General features: G+C 61.1%; 1 protein-coding gene across 1 annotated transcript in view; it reads left to right on the forward strand.

Moving 5' to 3' along the window:
- The window catches only part of JPH3 (junctophilin 3), a 70,288-nt gene that overhangs the window by 12,317 nt on the left and 32,475 nt on the right, over nt 1-25,496 (forward strand). Inside the window, exon 2 of the mRNA XM_039226234.1 lies at nt 18,882-19,656. Within this exon, the coding sequence (XP_039082165.1) occupies nt 18,882-19,656 (775 nt within the window). The remainder of the gene's footprint in view (nt 1-18,881; nt 19,657-25,496) is intronic.

The raw sequence follows: 25,496 nt of genomic DNA on the forward strand, positions 1-25,496 counted from the left end.
GTGCCCAGCACGGTGTCTCCAGGTGTGGCCAGGCGTGGCCTCTCTGTAGCCCGCGTCAGGCCCCATTCCGTTTCAAGACCGAGTGACGGTCCCCGGCGCGGCCACAGCACATTTGCTTGTCCGTGCGTCAGTTGGTGGACAGTTGGGCCGTTGTGAATGGTGCAGCCGCGAACATTCTTGTGTGAGGTTTTGGGCGGAAGGGTGCTTTCCGTGCCGCGGGTGGGTGCTGGGTCTGCTGGTTCCTACGTGGCCCCAGGTTTAATCTCACGAGCAGCCGCCGCCCGTTCTGCATTCCTACCAGTGGTGTTGCAGGTCCCCGTGATGCCACATCTTTGTCACACCCGTCACTGCCGCCCATGATTGCAGCCCCCTAGCGGGTGTGAGGAGCGTCTCACTGTGGCCTGGGTGTGCATTGCCCTCAGGATGAGTGATGTCGGACATCTTTTCATGTGCTCCTTGGCCACTGGGATGTCCTTGGAGACATGTCTGTTCGGGTCCTTGCTCACTTTAAAATTGGGTTATTTGTCTTATTATTGTTGAGTTGTGAACGTTTTAATTTGTTGTGGACACCACAGACTTGGGCCCCGGCGCCTACTCCTGACCCCCCAGGATCCCTGCTTGCCGGCTGCCTCCCCCACCGGATGGTGGCTGCCTTGAAATAAACCGTGGTTGCCTTTCTCTTGCGCGTTAAGTACCGAGCACGGCGCCAGGCACACAGTAGGTGTTCAGTAAATGCTGACTTGAGAGGAGGAGGGCCGCTGGCCACCAGCTAGGAGCTCAGGGGACCCTGCGCAGCTCCTGCGGCACAGGCGTTGAGGCGCCGCGGTTGGGGTCTGCCTTACCGACAGTGGTATCTGCAGGGTAGCTGGGACCTGCACAGGTATTTATTGAGCACTGACTGTGTGCCTGGCAATGAGCTGGCCCCGGGAATAGCAGCAAACGGCCGCAGGCGTGTGGGGCCCTGGGACTGGCTGAGGAGGCCCCATCCATGCATCCATAGCGCCCCTCTTCCTGCTGACAGATGGAGGGAGCGGGGCCAGGGCTGACGGAGGGACCTGGCGGGTGTGGGAGAGCCTTGGGGGAGGGACTTCCCCAGGTGCCCCGAGGATGGCGGATGGAGCGAGGCCGGGCAGGTCGCAGAGGCTCCGGATGGAGCGGTTTTAAATGCGCGTGGGCGCAGGGAGCAGGGCCACCCTGGGACGGACGGGAGCCCGTGGGCGGTGGCTGTGCCAGACTTGAGAGGCCGTTCCGGGCGGCGGGCCCCCCCTGGCTGTGGAGGCCACGGCCTGGCACTTCGGTCTGCACAGAGCCAACCTGTTAGGACAAACGGGTGGTAAACGCACTGGGGACTCGCAGCTCCGCCTGGAACCCACCCCCCGGGCTCAGCATCCTGCACCCCCCAGACCGCACAGGGGGGCTGAGGGCTGCGTCTGCGGGGCGGGGCCCACTCTGGAGGAAGTTCATTGTGGATCCTGAGAGAATGCGGCACAACCAGAGCAGAAGTCGGAGTTTTGCCGGGGTGGGAGGCGGCCCCCGTGACAGTGGCCACAAAGTGTTCACAAGCTCAGTGCGCCCTGTTAGCTGGAGGCCTGAGCAGGGGGAGGGGAGGGCAGGAATGTGCCAGACAGTGGAGAGACAGACAGGGAGGGAGAGACAGAGAGGGAGAGATGGGGAAGGAGAGACAGGGAGAGAGGCAGAGACAGAAATGGAGAGAAGGCAGAGGGAGAAGGGAGGCCACAGGCAGGGCGGAGGGAGGAGGGACGCACCCCTTCTTGCCGTCAGGTCACCTGCCCCCTCTCCTCGGCCCTTCGTTGGGGCCCAGCAACCCTGTGCCTTAAGCACCTTCCTGTCCAGTCCGAGCGTCAACCCCCTGGAGCTAGCTGTCCCGCTGCTCAGAGGGAGGAGCTGTCGCCTTGGGGGCCACACGCAGCCCCCAGCGCGTGGGCAGGTGCCTCAGTCTCCAGCCCTGCGCCCGCCTGTCAGGACTGCGGGCAGTCAGAGCCTTCAATGGGATCAGGGTCCTCGGATGTGGGGCCTTGGAGGTGACGGCTGTGCACACGGCTCTCCGGCCCCGGCTGTCAGCTCACCCCACTCCAGCTTGTTCCAGTTTGGCCCCAAGTGGAGGGGTAACAATTCAGGTGACAGTTCTGTGCCACCTGCCTGATGGAACAGAGCCCCGGCCTGGGGACCCCCCACATCTGTGGATAGCTGCAGAGCCCAGGCTGGGGGCCTGGCTGAGCCCTGCCTCCAGGCCTTCCCTTCCACTCACAGCTGCCAGAGGGGAGGGGTTCCTGTAGAAGCATCCAGAACGCCCTTGGGGTGTCGAGAGCCCTCCAGCCAAAAGTCCCGGGAGCCTGCCTGCCCTGCAGTGGAACAGTCCGGTAGGTGTTAGAGCCTGAGTGAGGAGCGGTTTGGGGAGGGTCTCAGAGCGGGGTCCCCTCTGCCCTTCCTCTCCGAGCCTCGAGGACTCCGGCTGATGGCTGAGCGAAGCAGTTTCGGGCGAACCCAGTCTTGAGGGCCTGTCAGCCTGGACTGCCTTCCCTGAGGAACTGGGCCCTGGGCCTGGAAGGAGGAGCGAGGCGGGGGGAGGGGACCCCCAGAGAGTGTCACCCTGTATCAGGCCGCAGGCAGGTCCCTGCTGGGGCCAGGAGTCGGGTGGGGCTGGAAGAGGCTAAGCCAGTGACCCGCCCCCTCCCCAGATGTGCCCAGGAGTCCACCTCCCGGGGGTGTCAGGGCTTCTGGGGACCCAGAGTCCTGTTGGCCGACTCACCGTTACCCAAGGTCCCCTGGGGCACGAGGTCAGAGGAAGGGCCCGGGAGGGCAGCGGCAGGGAGGCGGCGTGTGCCCCTCACAGGCCCAGCCCCGCGGACACGGAGTCATCAGGGGGCTGGAGGTGGAGGGGTCTGCAGCGGTCACTGCTGGGCTGGCAGGGCCCAGGGCCCCCCCTGCCCTCCAGGTGTCTTCTCAGCGCTGCTCTGTCCAGAGGCCCCTGTGCAGACCTAGCGTCCCTCCCTACAGGGGGCAGCAGCGTCCTGGGCGTCGCTCCCCAGGCCCAGCGTGGGCCCCCTGTGCCTCGAGGCCACGCTGGCTTCCGGCGGGGGGGGGGAGGGGGGTGTGAGGGCTGAGCGCTCTGGCCCCGCTCCGGGGTGGGGGAGGGGCGCAGGTGTCTGCAGCCACACCCCCGGGCTGTGCCGTTTCTACTGGTGACAAGATCACAGGTTTGGCGACCGACCGCTGTGATTTGCTGCCCGCCTAAATCTCAAGTAGAGGCCAGTGGAAATAAGGATGTGATTTCTTTCCCCACGACCCTTGATTCCATCTGTGGCTGCCCTGGGAGTCTGCACACCCCACGTGGGGGGCCTTTGCCCCCTCCCCGCCCCTTGGGAGCAGCAGTCACGTCTGAGATCGGACTGTCCCCCTCTGTGTCCCCTGGGGAGTCGGTTCTGTGGAGGTTTGGGCGCCGCTTATTAAGGGCCATGGGACCCCCTGGGCCAGAGGGCAGGAGCCCCCGGGGAGCCCGGCAAATGGAGATCAAGGAGGGGGTTATTGGCAATGATGGGAAGTGGAGGTGATATCTGTCAGGAGTGGCCGGGACCCCCATTCCTCCCCGCCAGGGCAGAGGAAAGCCAGGGCCACCGCACGCCATGGCCCACTCTTTCCCGGGGCTCTGCTAACCCCACACACCCACCCCACACACAGCACACCCGCTCCAGGCGCACAGTCAGTGGTTTCTGGTGTGTTCACGGGGCCGTGCACCCCCCAGACGAACCCTGTGCCCCACTGTCCTTTCCCCGGCTCCCCCACTCTCCCACTGGCAGCTCCAAATCTCCTCTGTTTCCTGATTTGCATCTTCTGGACATTTCACATGCATGCATCGTACGAACTCCACGGCCTCTCACGTCCTTCGGGCTCTGGGAAGCTTTCTAGGTCCGTCCACACTAACATGTGCCCGAGCTCTGCTCCTCCTGAGGACTGAGCCTTCCGGGGCGTGGACGGGCCACCTCCGGCTCAGCCAGCCTCTGCTGAAGGGCGTCTTGTTTCCGTCCGCCTTTGGCTGTTTGGATACTGCTACTGCTGCTCTGAACGTTTGTATGCAGGTGTATGTGGGTCAGGTGTGTTTTCATTTCTCCTGGGTCCGTACCTATGGGTGGAATTGCCGGGCCAAATGGCAAGTCCAGGTTTAATTCTTTGAGGAACTGCCAGACTGTTTTCCAAAGTGTCTGGGCCAATGGACATTCCCACTCAGCTTACTTTTATAAAGAATCTTCTGGAAGCTGCGAAGTCCTTACCAGCCTCCCACCTGGGGAGTGGATTTATTCCTAGACTTGGCAAAGTCTGTGTTTGGAGAAAACCCTAACAGGGGTGGAGATGGCGGCCATTCCAGGCACAGGAAGCACTCAGTGCCCCCCCCCACAGGTGGTCCTGACCACATTCCGCCCCTCTGCCTCCGCCCCTGCACACTGGTGGTGGCCACCTAATGTCTCTCTGTCCCTGAGTCTCAGATCCAAGGGGCTTTTTGTTTCTAGCATAGTTTCCACCTTGGCCTGTGGTGGGTCCTGCTGAGCAGACAGTGGTTAGGCGATCGAATAGTCATTGAGGGTAAGGGTCTTCCCTCCTGGCTGCAGAACTGAGGCCTACGGGTGGGGACAGGGGCCTGGAGGAAGCTTCAGAGATAGCTGAGTGGGGACCATAATCCTGTGACCTATGGGAGGGGTCATGGAAAAGGAAATGACCTAGCTGTATGAGGTAGCCCCAACCACCGATCAGTCTAGTTTTCTCTGAGAGGGCAGACTCTGGGGGACCCCATGAAAAGATGACAGAGACCTTGGGGGGACCCCCAGGAGGAGATGGCAGGCACCTGGGGCCTCTGGGCCCTTCATAGTAGGAAGGTAAGGGCTTCCGTGGGGCAGCACCAGGCACTTGGGGCCTCAGTGGGGCTGGAGCAGGCAGGTGGGGCCTCCATGGGGCTGTAGAGGCAGGTGTGGCCTCCGTGGGGCTGGAGCAGGCAGGTGGGGCCTCCGTGGGGCTGGAGCAGGCAGGCGGGGCCTCTGTGGGGCTATAGAGGCAGGCGGGGCCTCCGTGGGGCTGTAGAGGCAGGTGGGGCCTCCGTGGGGCTGGAGCAGGCAGGCGGGGCCTCCGTGGGGCTGTAGAGGCAGGTGGGGCCTCCGTGGGGCTGGAGCAGGCAGGTGGGGACCCTTGTGGGGCTATAGGAGGGAGGCGGGGCCTTCAGGAGGATAAAAACGCACAGGGCTCGGTTCTTCCTTTTCCACTCGAGTCGTCTTAGGTTTTCGAGTTCAGCTGTTGCTCTTGCGGAAGCCCTAGGGGGTTGGGCACTATGGTCGCCATCTTACGGCCGTAGAGACTGAGGGTAAGTGTGTCCTCCAGCCTCACGGTTGGTGGTGGAGCTAGGCTTGCACCCGAGTGGCTTAGCGGAGGCTCTGCCCCCGCTCTTCACTCACCTGTGCTTGCTCCCTGGACCGGGCAGCCCCGCGCCGAGGCCTCGGCCCTCCCACTGCTTCAGGTCTTCTGGCCCAGAGGTCAAGGGAGCCAAGGCCTGGGGAGGCGTCCCTGAGGTCAGAGATGATTCCCGGGGGGTTGGAGCCCTGGCGTCCACCTAAGGGTGCCCGTCTGTCTGGGATGGCAGTTCAGGCGTCTCACAAGCCTTGTCTTCCTGTGGGCCCTTGGTGGTACCTGGGGTGTGTGTGTGACGCTGGACCCTGAGAAGTGACGGGGAGGGTGGAGGCTGCCCGGGAAAGTGGGCGATGGAGGCTGTCATCTGAGGTCCGATAGAAGCTTACCCACCAGGTGGCTTCTCACCATCAAGATCACTGCTTCTCCAACAACATAACACGAAAGAGGACGTTGGAAGTCCGGGGTGGGAGCCATTCACGAACCTTAAACTTCTCTCCTGCCCTGGCCTCACCCCACACCCAGTGGGGCTGTGCCTCTGGGCAGGCTGAGTGTCTGTAATCCCTCTCCAGAATTCTCTAGAGGATTCTAACAGAAGAACGGGGGTTCTCGGTCTCCAGCGGCATCAGTTCCTTGGAGGCCGTGGAACATTCCAGAGCCTCTGCTTCAGTGGGTCTGGGGGCCCGGGAGTCCGATCTCTGTGAGTTCCCAGGAGAACTGTGGCCTAGCGAAATGGCGGCCACTATTGACGGAGCTCCCCAGCGCTGCCTCTGTGCCTGGTTGCTTCTCAGCCTGCCGCCGCCTCCTGACAGATTTTCCTTAAACGCTGACTGCTCCGTGCCTAGCCCCCTCCTAAAGTACGAATCCGCCTGTTCCTCCTAGTGACCACATGGAGTGTTACTGTCCTTGTCCCCATCTCACAGACGCAGACAAGTGAGGCTGAGAGGCCACAGACTCTATCTGGGGTCGTGTGGCCACACAGACGTGCCTGGCTTCTGACCACTCTGGCAAAGAGTCCTTTCCTGAGAGGGGCTGGCCCCACACTTGTCCCCACTCCCAGGGGCTCCCAGCCAAGAGTTTGCGTTAACCCCTGACCTCAGGCTAACCTCGTGGGTGACCAGGGCGGGGAGTCTGGGTCCAGGAAAGGTGCTCTCCTGATGGTGGGATTCAGAGTAGCCCTATCTTCCTGCTGCGTCCAGCTCCGGCCTCCCTTGTCCAGGCCCAGGGGGAGAATAAGAGGGGCAGCCGGGGACGGAGGCATCGTGTTGGGGACCAGGGCGGCTCCTGCTCGCTCAGGCCCGGCTGGATGTGGGGCTGGAGGCCGGTGGGCGAGATGCCCAGGCCTCGTCGGCCCGTGTGTCTGGACCTTTCCCCGGGGAGGGGGCCGCGCTGGACGCCAGGGGAAACAGCCGGCCTCCGGTAGTGTGCTGGGGCCACAGCTGCGGGGCAGGGCGGGGGGCTGCCCTCGCTCCGGGTGCGTTCTGTTGCCGCCGCCTCTCTGCGTCCTGTGCGAGCTGCTCTGCGCACAGCGGGCCCTTGTGAAAATGACGACACCTGGGACTCTATCGCGGGTGTCCGCTGCCCTTCGGACGCCTGGGTCGAGGTTCCTGACTGCCCAGGACCCCAGCAGGGTTTCCCGGATGCCCCTGAACTGGGAAGGCAACGGGTACAGGGGCGTCTTCGTGAGGAGCAAGATCCTGGACTTGGAAAGAATATCCCGGACTCTGGGATTAGGTTTCTGTTTCCTTATGTGAAAAGTGCTTTCCCTTTATTCCTTTTTTTTTTTTTTATAAATTTTTTTTAATGTTTTATTTATTTCTAGGAAAGAGAGAGAGACAGCGTGAGCAGGGGAGGGTCAGAGAGAGGGAGTCACAGACTGAAACAGGCTCCAGGCTCTGAGCTGGCAGTCAGCACAGAGCCCGACGCGGGGCTCAAACCCACAAACCGCGAGATCATGACCTAAGCGAAAGTCGGACGCTTAACCGACTAAGCCACCCAGGCGCCCCTAAAAAATTTTTTTAAAGAAGTGCCAGGGGGCGCCTGGGGGCCTCAGTGAGTTGAACGTCCGACTTCGGCTCAGGTCATGATCTCGCAGTTCGTGGGTTTGTGCTGACAGCCTGGAGCCTGCATAGGATTGTGTCTCCTCTCTCTGTCCTTCCTCCACTTTCTCTCAAAAACAAATGAACATTTAAAAAAAAAATCCTGCGTAGGGGCACCTGGGTGGCTCAGTTGGTTGAGCGTCCGACTTCCGTTCAGGTCATGATCTCACCATGGTTCGTGGTTCGAGCCCCGCGTCGGGCTCGGTGCTGACAGCTCAGAGCCTGGAGCTGCTTCGGATTCTGTGTGTCTCTCTCTGCCCCTCCCCACCTCAAGCTCTGTCTCTCTCTCTCTCTCAAAAATAACTAAACATTAAAAAAAAATCCTGCGTAGAACGAAACCCCACAGGACCCTCCCTTCTCCCCCTCCCCACTAATGTGAGCTGCTAACTGCATGCGCTTCCTGCTTTTTTCACGCTCACACCTGTCCTGCACGGACCTGATGCTTGATGAGGGATTTTCAGTCTGCAGGAGGGGCCCCCGCCTTGAGCTTTCCGGTATCAGGTCATGTTTTGTTAATCCTGTTTTCAGGGTTCTTCCTAATTACAAGTGACGCTCGCTGGTGGATGCACTCGGGCTCGCTGGGCGCCTCTACGCGTCTTCTCGCACAACCTGACTTCCTCACTGCCCCTGCTTTCCGGCCGCGTAGCTCTTAAATCCCTCGTTCTCTCCCTGCCTCTGAATGACCGGGAGACTAGCTCTCCGTGCAGCTCTTCACACGAACAAGCCTCTGTCTTTCCCTCCATCGTGTCTGCGAGCCCGCAGGTGGCCCCTACTGCCCTTCTTCCCGGAAATCCCCTTTGCCCCGCCTTTTTGCTGGGTCTCCCTGGGTCTCGTTTCTTCCGGGTTTCCTCCCGGGTGGTGGTGCATTCCCTGCAGTATCTTCCCGAGGAAGGATGCCTGGAAGATCGTTTTTGTGGCTTTGCCGATAAATTGGTCCTTTACGGGATTCTAGGCTGAAGTCCCGAATTTGGGGGTGGGGGCGACTTCCCTCACTGCTGGGTCTCACTCTGGCTGTCGAGAAGGCTCTTTGCCTTCTGATTCTCAGCCCTTCACGTGGGGTCGTGCCCCCTCCAGGTGTTTGGGACCGTCCCTCTGGGGGGGGGGTCTGAATTGCACACTGCCGGGGCTTCGTAGCAGTCGTTCTGCCTTGTGTGGGTGTCCGTGAGCCCCTGCAGCCCGGCCCCTTCGGTCTGGGACGCTTTCCCACCCTAGGTCTTTGGTAATTGTCCTTTGCTGCTTTTCCGGAACCCCTAACATACAGGCGTGGGCCTCTGGCTTACCCCGCGCAGCGCCGGTTTCTTCTCTTTCCCTCTGCTTTGCCCAGCTCTTCTTTTTTGTTACAGTTTCTGCTTTTCTTGACTTTGTTGTCTTCCAACTCCCTTCCAGAACTCGTTTTGGCCATCACGCTTTGAGTTTCCTGGAGCTCGCTCTTTTCATCTGCTCCTTTGTGTGTGTGTGTCGTGTTTTATTTGCACTTTATGGATGTAGTGTTTTCTCTTTATGGATTTACTTTCTGGTCTCCCTGATGTCTTCCGTACCCTGCGTTTTCCATGATTCTCTCCAGTTTCCCCCTTTCTGTCATGTTTGTATGTTTGGGTCCCTTTCCCTGCTGACACATCCCTCCAGATGTCCGATGATGCTTGGCTGTTCCTTTACTAAAGGTCCCAGGGAGCTGGCCTGATGATCTTTATTTTTTGTTTTTTAAAATGTTTTATTTATTTCTGAGAGAGAGACAGAGTATGAGCAGGGGAGGGGCAGAGAGAGAGAGAGGGAGACACAGAATCTGAAGCAGCTCCAGGCTCTGAGCTGTCAGCACAGAGCCCGACACGGGGCTCGAACCCACCAGCTGTGAGATCATGACCTGAGCCGAAGTTGGACGCTTCACCAACTGAGCCCCCAAGCGCCCCTGGCCTGAGGAGCTTTAGAGGACACCCCCCCTCCTCCTGGCATGTGTCCTTGGGGCCCCCAGGCCTGGGTCGGCTGGGAACGCGCGCAGGGCCTCTGCTCAAAACAAGTTCTTCCTTCTAGACGTCCCGTGTCTGGTTCCATGCTTCACCCCCCCCCCCCCCCGGTTCCTCTCTGCCTGGCGTCCCCCGCGTGTGACTGTCTGGTTCTGTTTCTCCAGGAACATTCCTGTGTCCTGCACAACAAAGGTTTACATGTTCTCACCAACCTGGTTTTTGTCCTTTCTCTTGGCTCACACCTGGCTCACACCTGGCTCGAGACTGAGAACACCCTATTGGTCTGCGGGGCCCGTAACCAAATGTCACACACGGGGCGGGGGGGGGGTGGCGCTTAACCACTAGATCTTTATTCCTCCCAGTTCTCAGGCTGGAGGTGCAGGGTCAAGGTGCCAGGGCTGGGTTCTTTTTAACCCCCTTCCCTGGGCTTGCAGGTGACCACCCTTCCTGCCTCTTCATCTGGGTGCTCCCCTCTGCATGCACCCCCTGGTTTCACTTCCCTGGGTTTTGTAGGTTTATTTTTGAGAAAGACCAAGAGACAGACCGTGAGCAGGGGAGGGGCAGAGAGACGCAGACGCAGAATCTGAAGCAGCTCCAGGCTCCGAGCGGTCAGCACAGAGCCTGACACGGGGCTTGAACTCCTGAACTGTGAGATCGTGACCTGAGCTGAAGTTGAACACCTAACGGAGCCCCCCAGGCGCCCCTCACGTCTCTTCTTATAGGAACCCCAGCCCTATTGGATTAGGTCCCAAACAGCTGCATACTTTTCATGTCATGATGATAAGATACGGCATAAAATTTACCATCTCGAACATTTTTGAGCGTACAGTTCGCTGGTGTTAAACAGCCTGAGTCCTGCACACAGCTGTTCCCAGCGTCCCTTCCGAAGGCTGGTCTTGTACAAACGAGCCCCGCACGCATTGCCCAGCACCCCCGGCCCTGGCGCCGCGTCCGGCTGCACTCTTGGACTTTACCTGAAGAAGCTCCCGGGAGTGGAGCCCTACGGTAGTCACCTTCCCTGGCTGTTTTCCTTGGCTCCGCGTCCTGCGGGCTCGTCTACGTCCTCGCTGGTGTCGGGATTCCCTCCTCTTAAGGCTGAATAACGTTCCATTGTGTGGACAGACCGCCTTTTCTTTCTCTATCCATCCGAGGACCCCTGGGTGGCTTCCACGTCTTGGCCGCTGGTAGTAGTGCTGCGGTGAGTGTGCTGTGAAGGCCTCGGAGGTCCTGCCACAGCTTGGGGGGGCAGGCCTGGGGGTTGGTGCGGGCCTGGAGGGGGGGGTCGCGGGCCTGGAGGCGGGACTGTGGCTCACGTGGGCTCACGTGGTGGTTCTGTGTTTCTTTTCTGGTGGAGCCACCGCGCTGTCTTCCGGCCACTCCATTCGCATTCCCACCACTGGCACTGGGGGTTCCCCTTTCTCCGCCCTCCAGCCCACGCTGCTTCTCGTGGTTATGTTTTGTTTTTTTTAAACGTTTTTATTTTTGAGAGAGAGAGACAGAGTGCGAGTAGGGGAGGGGCACAGAGAGGGAGACACAGAATCTGTAGCAGCTCCAGGCTCAGAGCTGTCAGCACAGAGCCTGATGCGGGGCTTGAACTCACCAACAGTGAGATCATGACCTGAGCTGAAGTCAGACACTTCACCGACTGAGCCCCCCAGGTGCCCCCTGTTTCTCGTGGTTTTGATTGTGGCCGTCCTCATGGTGTGAGGTGGGGCCTCACTGTGGGTTTGATCTGCGTTTCCCTGGTGACTCGTGATGTTGAGGGTCTTTCCGTGTGCCCGTTGCCTAACCCCATTTTACCCTAATCACCTCCGCGAAGGCCACGTGTGCCAGTATGGTTACCTTCTAAGGTGGGGGGCTGGGACCTCAACATGTGGGATGAGTTGTTTCCCCCGAATCCAGAGCACGCGCCTCTCAGCAGCCGGAGCCCAGCTCCCTGAAGAGCCCAGCTAAAACTGATTTTTAACAATGTTTCCTGGGGCACCTGGGCGGCCCAGTGGTTAGCATCCGCGGTGCCCGACTGGCTCGGGTCTTGATCTCCCCTTCATGAGTTTGAGCCCCGTGTTGTGCTCTACACTGACCGTGCGGAGCCTGCTCGGGCCCTCCCTCCTCCCTCCCCCTCTCTGCTCCTCCCTGGCTTGTTCACTTTCAAAAAACAAATAAAAGCTCAGCAATAAGAAAACAACCCATTAAAAAACTTCCTAGTGTTGGTGATGATGGGGAGAAATGGCCACTCCTGTGCGGACTTCTCCATGGCAATTTATCAAAAGCCTTAAAGAGAAAAAAAAAAGCTTCCCTTTGAGCAAATTCATTCTAGGAATATATCCTGAGGATGTAACTTGTGTACAGAGATAAGCTGTCAAAAACGAGGAATGACCTAAGTATCTCACAGATACTTGTAGCTTCTGTGCTGTGAACCCGCGGGTTTGGGGCCGGCCGCCATCGCTAGTGATGCAGCAAAGGTGGAATGAGGGGCGCCTGGGGGCCTCCGTCAGGGAAGCGTCCGACTCTTGATTTCAGCTCAGGTCATGACCTCTGGGTGCAAGAGATCGAGCCCCATGTCAGGCTCTGTGCTGACAGCACAGAGTCTGCTTGGGACTCCCTCTCTCTGCCTCTCCCACCCCTGCTCACACATGCACTCTGTCTCAAAGTATTTTTATTTTATTTTTTAATTTTTTTTTAATGTTTTATTTATTTCTAGGAGAGAGAGAGAGACAGCGTGAGCAGGGGAGGGTCAGAGAGAGAGGGAGTCACAGACCAAAACAGGCTCCAGGCTCTGAGCTGGCAGCACAGAGCCCGACGCGGGGCTCAAACCCACGAACTGTGAGATCATGACCTGAGCCGAAGTCGGACGCTTAACCGACTAAGCCACCCAGGCGCCCATCTCAAAGTATTTTTAAAATGGAAAGAGGTCCAGGGTCCATTGTGAAAGAAGGTTCCAGAACCTAGTGTGCCCACTGTGCTGTGACGCTGCCGCCCTGACTGCTGCTCATGAGCTGGGTGTCCTTGGACGAGGCTCTTCGTCACCCAGCCCTCCTCTGCCACGCCCCTACGTGGGGGTGCCCTGACCTGGAGTACCACTGCACGTGACGTGCCCGGCTTGGGGATTCAGGGTTGGGCCCAGACGTGGATGTGGGGAATTTCTGGGCAGGGGGGTCTTCGCTCAGGGTGAAGTGCGCTCTGCCGTTTGTTTCCAGAAACTCCGGGAAACCCACTTTCTGGGTGAAGCAGGAAGCAAAAGAAGTGTGGGTGCACCTGCCCACCCGGTGTCCACCTGCTGGGCAGATGGGGCGGGGGGGGTGAGGGATGGAGGGGTCTCCACCCCCACCCCCTCCCTGCCCAAGCTCAACGGTGGGGACCCAGGGCATCCCGTCCACCTGAGGAAGAGGAGCCTGGAGCTCTGCAGATGCCGTCTGTTCTTCCTGGGGAGACCCCTGCCCGACGTGGGGCTCTCGCAGCCAAGCCTCACGCCCTGGGCCTGTTGCTGCAGAGTCCCGGGCACACCGACCCCGAGGAGAGGGGTGGTTCTGGGGTGTCTTGGGGACACTGGGCTCAAGGGAAGGAATGAGGGTGTCCCGGGGGGCCAGCATCGGAGGAGAAGCCACGTCCCTCTCGCTCTGAGGGAGAAGAGCCTGGCTGCTTCTCTGGGCAGGAAGCGGTCACTCAGGCTTCCTCACCTCCCAGCCCAGTGTCCCGGAGGGAGAGGGTGGGTGGCCACCTCCTGGGGTCCAGTCACCTGTGATGGGGGGAAGGGCTGCACCCTGTGCCCGCGGGAGGGAGTGGACCCCTGGGGGGCAGGCCGGTCCAGGTGGGGAGGGAGGCTTCTGGAGGGGAGAATCGGGCTGGGCCGTGGCACTGGCATCTGGGTGGCAGGTGTGTGGGGTAAGTGGTGGGGGGCTCATTCACCTGCAGGCCCGAGACCCTCCAGGCAGACCTTGAGATCCACTCCAGCTGGGTTCAAATCCCACTCTTGTCGGTGACGCTGAGTGGCTCTTTTGCCTCTCAGCCTCCGTCTCCTGTCAAATGGGCACAATGAGTCCTGACTTCACAGTAAATGTTCTCTCTCCTCTTCTTCCTTCAACTCTGGGGCGCCCAGCTGATCCCCTGGGTGTGCCCCCAGGAAGATCTGTCCCCGACCAGGTGTGCACTCAGGAGGCTGCCTCATCTGGCCGGCATCTCAGCTGATGCCCAGCCCTAGGGCCAGCCTGTGGCCGAGGCTGCATCTTCCTCCAGGCTGGTCCTCTGGGTTGTGTGACAAGTTTTTTGGAAGAGCGTCAGCTGACAGGCAGGGGATTCGGGTGGGAAAACAGACGCGTGTGAGAGACGTGTGGAGCTCTGGTGAGACACACATAACTCAGCATGGGCTGACTGTCGGCCCAGCCCGAGATGCCAGCAGCTGGGGCTTGGGGCTTGGCAGGGCTCTGGCCCTTGGGGTTTGGATGGGGCGCCGAGCCAGGTGTGGAACCTCCGTGGGGTCCCAGTGCTGCGGCGGCCTCACCTGGGAGCTTGTTAGGGATGCAGAAGCCTGGGCTGTACTCACAGCCAGGGGGTTTTATCCTGCTCCTTGGGGGGGTGCTGATGCTGCTCAAGTATAAGACAGCCCCCACCCCCTCCCCCGGCCTTGCCTTCTTTGCTCTTCCATACAAGTCTCGCTGGATCTAGATGGCATTTCGCAGGCAACGTCTGGGGAGGTTTGCTTCCTCACCTGCAGTCCACTCGGATCTGCTGATTCCAAGTTCCTGGTGATGGGGATGGAGGGGCTTGTCCATCACCTGCGTCATGATGGGCAAGTGAGGGTGGTGGTGGTGGAATCCGCGGGAGGGTCACCTGCCTCTGGCCTTGCCTTGCTGAGCTTCCCTGGAGAGAAGCAGAGATGCCCCACACGGTCCAGCTGCGCCTGGGTCTTCCCATGCGAGGAGGCTGGCGTTGGGGCGGAAGTGTGCGCTCACAGCACCCCGCAGGGACGCCGCCTGTCAGGGCCGCTTGGTCTTCCCTCTGAGCTGGGCGGGCTGGCTCCTGCCTTCTCGCACACGGCTGCCTGGGGTATGAGAACAACACACCTGGATTCAAACATTGGGAGGGGCTTGACTTGAGCACTTCGCCCCCCATCCCTCCCCTGCCGGCCCCGCAAGGAGGGAGGGGCTGAGGACTCTGGGCAGAGAGGCTGGGGGGGGGGTGTGTGTGGAGGATAGGAGCCTCCCCACCCGCTCTGGTCGCCGAGCTGGCCTGGGTCTGTTCTCTTGATTCTGCCAGCCCTTGGCAGGCACGGCGGGAGGCTGTGCTCCCCGGCGGGTCCTAGCAGAGCTGGTCTGCAGGGTTTTCCTGATGTTGAAATCCGGTTTCTTACCGACGTCGACTGTAGCCTCCGAGGCGAGTTCCCACTGGGGGCAAAATTGCAAGTACAGGGGCGCCTGGGTGGCTCAGTTGAGGGTCCAACTTCAGCTCAGGTCATGAACTCGTGGTTCACGGGTTTGAGCCCCATGTTGGGCTCTGTGCTGACCGTGCAGAGCCAGCCTGGAATTCTCTCTCTCCGTCTCTCCCTACTCACACTGTCTCTGTCTCCCTCAAAATAAATAAAAACTTAAAAAATATTTAAAAATGCCGATGCAACAAAAGTGCACACCCTGGCCAAGGAAGATTTGCGACGCCCGGCTCCTCACGTAGTGTTACTGTGTAGACAGCGGCGGGCACGGCTAGCCGCCCGCCCCCTCCCGCCGGGCCCAGGTCTGGACTCAGCTGCCTGGCACGCAGCACACCTGCTCCCGGCTCTGCTCGGCCAGGCCCCGTCGGCCGCAGGAGTTTGTTTTAAAGCCCGTGTGTGTCTGCTCTGAGTGTCCCTAAGAACTCAATCAGCAATCCTTTTGCCTAGTTTTGGGAGTCTGAAATCCATATTTTTCCACTGTGTTTCTATTCATTTCTCTGCTGCCTATCATTCCATTCTTTAAAAAACTGATGGGAAATCCACATAATGTGAAATTAATGATTTTAAAGTGAACAATTCAGTGGCCCGTGGCACATTGACAGCGTTGAGCAACTCCTACTTCTGTCTAGTTCCAGGTTATTTTCATCCCCCCAGAAAGGAAAACCCCGTCCCCTGTCCCGGCACCTGCCACCGTGCCGTCTCCGGATTTGCCCATCGGGACCCTTCCCCTCGGCTTTTACCCTGGCCTGCGGCGCGAGCTGTGTGTATGTGTCCAGCTTGGCTCCTCTGTAGGCGGCGCTCCACAGTCATGGAGATGAGCAAATAAGGTTTGGGGAGGGCTCCCTGCAGAGGTGCGTGGCTTGTAGGAGGCCAGTGTGGCAGGCCGGGGGTGAGGGGGGGGTGGGGGGATGGAGTGCCTTGGGCTCAAATCCTGCCTTCCCGCTTCTTGGCCGAGTGTGCCTTGTGCGGGCCTCAGGCCCTCCATGACCTCTGCTTCATCCCCGGACTTCCTGAGGTTTAGAAGATAGAGAGTAGTTATCGTAGCTGAGTGTTAATGACCTTCCCACACTTCACATCCATTACCTCCTTTTTACCTGCACAGCCACCTTCCCCATCGTACAGAGGAAACTGAGGCACAGGTCAAAGCAGCCTTTCCCCATGTCGCAGGTCCAGGACTCGAACCCAGGCTGGCCCGCTCCTAACTGCTCCCCGAGCACGCGGTCCTCAGCTTTGGGAGGGAGCCTGCCACCTTTGGGCCCTCGCTTCAGCAAAACCTGTGGTGCCGGCCAGGTGGCGGATAAACCACCAAATTCTGATGAATTTCAGATCCTCCCCAAAGGCTTTTCTAGAAGTACGTCCCCTGCAGTATGTTCCCCCAAATCACCTGTTCATGTGAGACTCTGCATCCCGTCCCTTATCTGACCCCCTGTCCCCAACCCACAAGTAGAAGTGGCACCCTGGGCTTCGAGGTGAGAGTCCCTGCAATGGCAGCCCATTCGCAGCTTGGACTGGGCGCGGGAGGCCTTCAACGGCCCGCTGGCCCCAGGCCTCCCCACCCTCAAGCAGGGAAGGAGCCACCCAGGACCACCGAGCCTGGTCCAGGGTCCTTCTCCCAGCCCTGGGTCCCAGTGTGGGCCACACTGGTGTGCCTGCTGGCACAGCCAGCCACCGCCTTTGTCCATCCCATCCCCTGCTTACAGGCTGACTGAGTCTGGGAAGGGTGCGGTGGGCGGCATGGGGCGTGCGGGTAAAACCCACATCCCACCCTCCAGAGAAGAAGGTGCCCACGGCCGGGCACAGACAGCCAGAGGCAGGAAGAACGCTGGGTTGAGGCAGTGGGCCCAGGACTGCCCCCCAGCGGGGTTCACCCCCACCCAGCTTTGCAGGTACCAGACGACTGTCCAGGGTGGGGGTACAGATGCCCTCCGCACCCGTGGGACGAGTTCCATGCGACTGGGCTGAAGTGCATGTGCAGCTGAGCCCGGCCCCGCCCAGGATGGGTTCACGAGAACCCTGGTGACCGCTCAGCTCCTAGAAAGCACCTGTGTTGTGGGTCACGTTTTAAATGGACAGGCTGCTGTCTGCTGGTGCAGAGGGCTCTCTGGTCCTTTGTCCTGGCCCCTCGCCCCGGCCACATCTGTCCCCACCCGAGGCCGGGCTCGAGTCCTGAGGAGAATAACGGGTCTAGAATACCAGGCCCTCCTCTGGGGAGCTGGCAAGCTGGTTGGGCTTGGAGACCTGTCCTGCAAACGTGGTTGAACTTGAACCCAGCCGCTCTCCGGGGCCGGTCTGTGGGATGCTGGACGTCCTGGGTGGTCAGCTCCGTGGGCTGGGGGGCCCTAGGTATTCCTGAGGAGGGGCGCCAGCTGGGCTGGATTGGGTGGGGAGTGAGTAAGGGCAGGCTGTGTGGATAAGGTCTCAGACGGGCCCTTGGAGGGTCAGGACCTGTTCTGACTTGGGGGTGTGGGTGACCGTGGTGGGTAGTGGCATATCAGTGACTGACATCTTTTGGGGCCACGTTACAAGGCTTTGGATCCCACACTTGGTTTGTCTCACTCTGGTGCAGGGCAGGTACGTGAAGGAGATGGCCTGCGTGGGAGACAGTAGGGAGCAGTGGGGAGTGGGGCAGGCCGGAGGGGGCGCCCTATCTAGAGGACAGAGATCCAGGGTTGCCGGATCCTGTAATTTTTTTAGGAGAAACAAGAGCTGAGCTTTCACGTGAAGACTCTTGACTTTGAAATGTTGGCCGCTCCAGTTTTTTACAAAAACACTGTGGGGCAGGTAAAATCCGTATATCGCTCCTGTGACCACGAGTTGGAAGAGTGAGGGGACAGATCCCCATTTTCTCCAAAAAGCCCTTCCAGGGAGGGGAGCCCCTCAGTGGTGCCCAGTGAGGCCTGGCAGTGACTGTAGGAACCCTTGGGTTTTTGTCCTCCCTCTACAGACGAGGAGACTGAGGGTCAGAGAGGTTCCCATCACGCACCCAGTAATACAAGCCTGGTTTTGCTGATTTATTTTTCCTTTTTATTTTTTCTTGGTGAGATGTTATATATTTAATAAAATTTGCGATTTTGATCCCTCTTTAAGCATGTGGGTCAGTGGCGTTAGACTCACAGTATTGTGTAACCATAGCCTCTATCTACTTCCAAAACTTTTCCGTCACCGCAGACACAAGCTGACCCCATTAAACAGCTTCCTGTCCCTCCCTCCCCTCAGCCCCCGGCACCCGCCATTCTTCTGTCTGAATTGGACTCTTGGGCCTCACGTAAGTGTGGTCACAGGTATTTGTCCTTCTGCAACTGGCTTGTTTCCCAGAGCGTAAAGTCCTCGCGGTTCATCGTGCTGTAGCGGGAGTCAGGGTATCACGGCTGGTAACATTCCGCCGTGCGGATAGGCCCGCTCGGTGTCTCCGTGCGCCCACCGACGGGCCCTCAGGCTGTGCCCCGCTGGCCGTCCGAAAACGCCGCTGGGAACGTGGCGTGCAAGTGCTTTGGCGTTTCTGCTCCGCATTCCCGTGGGGCCGTCTGGTCGGCTGAGTGCGATACCTCGTGTTCCCGAGGGCTTAAGACGCCCCCGCTTACTGCTCTTCCGAACCCTTCCTGCCCTCCCGCTGCCCCCATCCACTCGTATGGGGCTTGTGGCCTGGAGCCGTGTCCCCCACGACAGGTGGGCGTCCCTCGCTGAGAATGTCTTCCCTCCTGGTGGGCCTCCCGCCGCTCCCCCTGGGGTGGGGCTTGGCCTGTGTGCAGGGGGCGCTCTGCGTCCCCAGCTGACTCTGTAGGAGACTCAGACACCCCCCCTCCCTCCCCAGCTTCTAAGAGAGCGAGATGCAGCCGTGGGAAGTGGGCACAGGGGTCCTTACGAAGTCACCGATGGTCGGCCTCGATGCAAGCTGCGCCAAGCTGTCCCCAGAGAAGCCACGGTGTCCCGCCCCCCCACCCCCACCCCAGGGCCCCGCGGGGCTCACCCCTCTCTCCTGTGTCTCCGCAGGGACCTACCAGGGCCAGTGGGCCGGCGGCATGCGCCAGGGCTACGGTGTGCGGCAGAGCGTCCCCTACGGCATGGCGGCCGTCATCCGCTCGCCTCTGAGGACGTCCATCAACTCCCTGCGCAGCGAGCACACCAACGGCGCCGCGCTGCACCCCGACGCGTCCCCGGCGGCCGGCAGCCCGGCCGTGTCCCGAGGCGGCTTCGTGCTCGTGGCGCACAGCGACTCCGACAGCCTCAAGAGCAAGAAGAAGGGGCTGTTCCGGCGCTCGCTGCTGAGCGGCCTGAAGCTGCGCAAGTCCGAGTCCAAGAGCAGCCTGGCCAGCCAGCGCAGCAAGCAGAGCTCGTTCCGCAGCGAGGCGGGCATGAGCACCGTCAGCTCCACCGCCAGCGACATCCACTCCACCATCAGCCTGGGCGAGGGCGAGGCCGAGCTGGCCGTCATCGAGGACGACATCGACGCCACCACCACCGAGACCTACGTGGGCGAGTGGAAGAGTGACAAGCGCTCGGGCTTCGGCGTGAGCCAGCGCTCGGACGGGCTCAAGTACGAGGGCGAGTGGGCCGGCAACCGGCGGCACGGCTACGGCTGCATGACCTTCCCCGACGGCACCAAGGAGGAGGGCAAGTACAAGCAGAACGTGCTGGTGAGCGGCAAGCGCAAGAACCTCATCCCGCTGCGTGCCAGCAAGATCCGCGAGAAGGTGGACCGGGCGGTGGAGGCCGCCGAGCGCGCCGCCACCATCGCCAAGCAGAAGGCGGAGATCGCGGCCTCCAGGTAGGATGGGGCGCGGGCTGCTGGGCGGCGGGGCCCGGTCTGTTTGGGGAGCGGCGCCGGTGTTTCTGGACTGTGCCCCGTGGAACCGGGGGGTGGGGGTGTTCCCTGAAGGTTCTCAGGGAGGTGGGGGAGGGGCGAGAACTCGGGGTTCCTCGGGGTTCTCAGGTGGAGGGGTGGAAAGCAGTGGTTGGAGGAAGTTAGGGGTGGGGTGGGGCGGGGCCAGGCAGCGGTTGGCCGGAGAAGGTTCGGGGTCCTACGGCCTTCCCTCCGACTGGACAGCGTCCCCTTTGTCTGTTCTGCGCTGGTGTGTGTGCAAGGAGGGGTGACTGATAAAGGAGGCGGGCTGCTCTGCTGGGGAGACCAAGGTGTGACGTCGCCAGGCTGCGGGCCCAGTGCTGCCACGACGTGGGGAGGAAGCAAGCGGGCCTTGCTGTCCACGGGCCCCAGGACACAGCCCCGACTGCAGGGACTGGCTGGGGCGCCTGGGAAGGTGCTGGGGGCCAAAGGCTGTTGCGAGTTGTGGCCCTTACTGAGTTCGGGGCTCAGCAGGGCTGCCAGGCACCTGGCACAGGTCCCAAGTTGGCTGTTGGTGGGCGCCATGTTGGGTTTCAAGGTGACTTTGGTGTTGTGCAGGGTGGGGGCTTCAGAGCTGGAGAAGGGGCTCAGGACCGGCTCCCCGGGGGCTGCGTAGGCCCGTGTGCCGGTGAGGCCGTGGACAGCAGGGACTCCTGCCGCAGCTGGGAGGGAGTGGCCCTGTTGAAAGCCCGGACGCGCCCCCCCCCCCCCCCCCCCCCCGGAGGCCACACGCCTGGTTGTAAAGAAACCGTTCCTGACGAGTTACCCGAAAGCTTTCTGTCCTGTGTGTGTGTGCTTTCCTGGGTCATGGTGGGACCTGAGGGTCTACCCCAGGGGCTCGGGAGGGGGTCCTGGGGACTGCTTTAGAAGCCCCAGGCTGCCTGGGCAGGAGGCTTCTGGGAGGACACACCGCGGCATCTTTCTGGATGCTTCTGTGTTCCTGGCCAGGGGCAGGAAAGCTTCCCAACTTTGCTAACTAAAGTTTTAGTGTGTTTGGTTCTGGTTTTCAGTGAGCTTTGAGCAGTAAGAGAACAAAACTGGTAGATGCCGTTTATCGCCAGAGTATCTACCGCTCCCAACGTCCCAGGTTTTAGAGGGAAACGAAATCCATTCTAAGGAACCAAGAGAAAAGCGGAGTCACCACCTGAGCACCGAGGTCCAAAATCGGTCTGTTCGCCCCTCATCGCCTCCCCTACGTACGCTCAGGCCTGGAAATAAATAGAAGCAGCATTTATGACTCCTCCTCTGGGGGTTTAAGATGAAATTAGGTTTGATAGTTACTTCTTCCAGTATAAATGTGACAGGCGCTCATATAGAAAAATTAGAACACAGAGCATAAGAGGAAGAAGGCATCGTCAGCCTCGGACGGCTGCGTCATCCAGACTCTGGCTGGCATCTGGCATTTCGTGCCTTCCAGGCGTTCATTTCTTTACCTTTTGTATTTGGCTTGTTGACCTTCGCAGACGAGAGGCAGTTACAGGGCAGGGGACGGCGGCGGCGAGGATCCGGGGTCCCCTCACGGCAGCTCGTCTCTGGCCCGTGGCTGAGTTCTCGGCCCAGGGTCTGTGAGGTGGTGTGAGGGCTCAGGGGAGGGTCTGCAGAAATGACTTTAAGGTCCAGCGACCAGGAGAGCTTCCCTGGGACTGAGGACGGGGGACACAGGGCAGTTGTCTGACAAACCCCACAGAAACGGGGCTCTGGGTTCCGGGAAGGAGTCGAGCCCGTGTTGTGGGCAGAGTTCAGAGTCCGCACACTTGCGGAGCTCCTCTTGGAGCCCCGGTTTCAGTCTCTTAGCCTCGGTTTCCCCGTCTGTGAAGGGGCAGTGATGGCCCCTGCTGCGGCGAAGGTCTGAGAATTCGGGAGCCGCAGCTCAGGGAGTCTACGGACCCTGGTCGGGCTCAGACCCATCACTGCTGAGCAGCCTGGGGAAGATGCTTCTCCTCTCTGGGCTGGGTTCCCTGTTGAGGGACGGGATGGAGGGACGCACGGTGCCCTCAGCCTGCGCTGGGCCGGCGCACGCCACTGTCACCGTCCCCTGGACCGTGTCAGGTCCCCCGCTGCCCCCCCAACCCCAAGACCTTTTTGTGGTGGGGAGAGTGGATGCGTCTGCACATTTGGGCTGTGACTCTGAGCTGTGTGGGGCTCCTGGCCCCCGGGCCCCCCGCTGGAGGCAGTAGGGTGGAGGATAAGCCTCCCTTCGAGGCTGCAGGATGGACCCCCGCTTCCTGCATTTTCTCAATGGGCTCAGAGGCCCATTGCCTCTTTTTTCTGACTCTGTCTGGGACAGCGCAGCCCGTGTGAAGGGTGGGTCAGCCTCCCAGAAACCCCGAGGCCCACCCTCCACTGGAGCATGAAAGTGGCCTCGGTGGCTGCGGCGTGGCTGCCCCCAGGAGGACCCTGGTCATTGTCACAGCCAAGAGACGGCCAGGCCAAGACAGCAGGGACAGAGAGGGGCCGCCACTCCCTCCTTGGGCCCTGGCTGGGTCCCCATCAGGGTGTCCAGGACCCTCCTCGGGGGGCGGGGGCCAGCTCTGCGGAAATAGGTGTGGAGGGAGGGGATAAGCACAAGGGCCTTCCTGGGAAACATGGTGGGGGGCAGTGTTCTGACTCGTGGTCCTCTTCTCTGGGCCACACAGCCAAGGGGGCTGCAGGGTGGGGACGTGTCTGCAGCCTGGGTCCCAGCCCCCACCTCTGTGTAGGGCAGTTGCCCGGGGCCCCAAGGCACGCTGACCAGTGCACCCCTGAGAGGCTGAGATCCTTGCCGGTGCTGGGACTTCATCAGAGGGGCCGTCTTCCCAGGGACCAGCCTGTGGTCACAATGCAAACCCGTCCCGCTAGTGAGAAGGCAGCGTGCAGCACGCCTGGCCCAGAGGCCGTCTCGCGTGAGCGTCCAGCGGCTGCCCTATGTCGCGCAGCAGTCCGGCCCCCCCGCCCCCTCCCGGGAGGAAGGCACTGGTGGAAGCCGAGCTGGGGGTGGGCCAGTCCGTCTCCCGCCCCGTGGCGGCCCCGGGACACCTCAGCAGCGGCCTGAGCTGGTCGATGGTGCTGGAGAAGGCGGCTGAGCAGGTGCTGTGAGCCCCCCCGCCCCGCCGCCATGACCGCTACGCGGGGCTGGAGGGGGCAGGGAGGGGCAGGCCCCGCAGCCGGGTGGTGGCCGCGAGCCGATGTCCCGGGCTGCGCCTCTGGCAGTGGCGGACAGCCGTCCAAGGAGGCGCCGAGTCCCCAGGTGTGCGTCCTGTCCTGCTGGAGCAGGAAGGCCAGGCCAGGCGTGGTCTCCTCACGAATCCGTGGTGCCTGGAACAGCGTGCGGCCCGGTGATGTTGCATCTGCACCAGCCGCGCTCTGGGCGGATGAAGGCTCAGGGCCCACCTGCCCTTGTTGTCAGGGGCAGCTTCCTGCGGGGCTGGGGACCTGGCCTCCTTGGGGCGGGGCACGAGTCGGCCAGGCTCACAGGGGCTGCCTCGGCTACGCTGTCCTTTCCAAGGGGACCGAAGGACCCCCGGATTCTTGAGGTGCAGCGTGGACCCTCCTGGGTCCAGCACGGCAGCGCCTCCGGGTGAGAACTGTCTCCCTGCTCGGGTACCCAGTGTCCCCGCTGCCGGGCCCTGGCGTCCTGCAGATGGGGGGGGGGCTCACTGTGCAGCCACGGGCTGTCACCAGACTCCCCAAGGGTGGTGAGGTCAGTTCCCCCGGCGTCCTGCGTTGTGGGGATTGCGTGAGGTGGCATCTGAGCGCTGCTTAGCCCAGCGCCCAGGCGTGGTGGGCGCTCCTGCAGACGCCGATGAGAACCAGAGCGTGCGACACGCACACGGACCCCAGACGCCCCTGCGTGGCCAGGTTTGCCCCAGGCTGACCGTGGCTCGTCAGGGGACAGAGAACCAGAACACGCTGGGCAGGCAGGCCAGGACCATGACCCAAGGACAGTCCGCCCCACCCCCACTTCCTCGTCCGGCTTCCCCGTGGCGCTAACCCGCAGCCTGGCGCCGGGAGCCGGCAGTTTCCCGGGAGGCGTCGGGGCAGCTGTGCTGTTTGAGGGGGACTCTCCTTTCTGGGGAGCAGCCCCAGCTGGGCCTGGGCGTGTGGGCAGCACGCGGGGCCGTGCTGGGAGGCCCTGGGGGTGGCTGGGCAGCTGAGGACGCGCGTCCCTGTGCATGAGGCTGGCTGGGTCGCCAGGGCAGACGGGTGCTGGCCATCAGCCGGCGTCTGTATCATGTGATGCTTGGCTGAGTGACAACTGTGGGTGGGAGGAGGCGGGAGGGGCCCTGACCAGGCACTCAGGTGGCAGAGGCCATTGCTGACAGGTGGGCAGCCTCCCCCTCCCACACTCGGGGCGGGCAGGGCTCCCTGACCCCCGCTGTGCACATCCCTCGGGCAGGCGGGCGGCTGCTCTGGGCGGGAGGTGGGGAGATGGCCCAGGGTGCAGGGCCCAGGTCCCAGAGCCAGGCAGTGGCGCCGTCAGGACTGGGTGTGCCGCCAGGGTGTTGCCCCTTCAGGCCCGGACCAAATTCTGGGACCCCTCGCTCATGGATGGGGGGCTGGCTTCCACGAAGTGCTCTCTAAACAGAGCGTGGTCCCCAGCACAGGAAGGATTTGGCGTGCTAACCCTCAGGGAGGCCTGCTCCGGGAGGGGCTTCCAACTCCCCAGCCCCTTCTTGAGCGCCTGCTGTATGCCCAGGCCGAGCTGGTGTGTCTGCAGCAGGCCCTCGGCGCCCTGCCTTCGCGGCCACCAGGAGGTCTGGATCTGCACCAGGCCGTTCCCCAGGCTCAGATACAGCGTCCAGGGAGGTGGAGGCATCTTTCCTTCTTGAAGGAAACAAAACTTCCAGGATCTGAAGTTAGGGGGAGCAGGGGTTCTTTTTTTTTTTAACATTATTTCTTATTAAAGTGATAGAGCCACAAAAAAAACGTTAAAACCATGAAACGATTGGTATAACAGAACTGTGTTCTGCCCAGACCAGTTCATCTCTTCAGAGGGGATTACGGCGACCCTTCCCCCAGCCATCCCCGGGGGTCCGTTTCAAGCCCCACAGTGGATGCCTGAAACCGTGGCTAGAACCCAGCCCTGCCCACAGCACGTGTCCTCCAGACATCACACCTACGAGGAGCTTTAGTTTACAGGTTAGGCTGAGGCAGAGGCAAACACTAAACGTCTACAGCAGCACTGATGAAAGGGACGTGAACGTGGCCTCTCCCAGAACCTCTGTCCCCTTCTGGCGACGTGGGAGGGTGAAACGTCCCTGGAGGAGGTGAAGTGCTCCAACCTGGGCGTGTGACAAAGTCTCAGGCCACCACGGAACTCTTAAAAAAATTTTTTTTAGCGTCTATTTATTTTTGGGAGACAGAGACAGAGTGTGAGCAGGGGAGGGGCAGAGAGAGAGGGAGACACAGGATCTGAAGCAGCTCCAGGCTCTGAGCTGGCAGTCAGCACAGAGCCCGACGCGGGGCTCGAACCCACGAACTGTGAGATCATGACCAGAGCTGAAGTCGGACGCTTAACCGGCTGAGCCACCCAGGCGCCCCTTCAGGCCACCACGGACCTCTGACCACACGTCAGAAGGGGAGCCTCCTCTTCCAGACCTCAGTTGACTGTGGGGCGTGGAAACCGTGGACAAGGGGACGACGCACATTTTTGTCAGGCTTCTCTCCGTGTATATGTGGATACGCGTGTCTCCCCCTCGTGGTTTCCCGTTACAGGCACGGGACCTGGCTGACCGCGGTGTTCCCTGGTCTGTCTTTTCTACTTGCTCCCATCAGGGACGGGTTTC

Source organism: Hyaena hyaena, unplaced genomic scaffold (assembly GCF_003009895.1).
Source record: "Hyaena hyaena isolate Hyena2069 unplaced genomic scaffold, ASM300989v1 scaffold_1, whole genome shotgun sequence".
Classification (NCBI taxonomy): domain Eukaryota; kingdom Metazoa; phylum Chordata; class Mammalia; order Carnivora; family Hyaenidae; genus Hyaena; species Hyaena hyaena.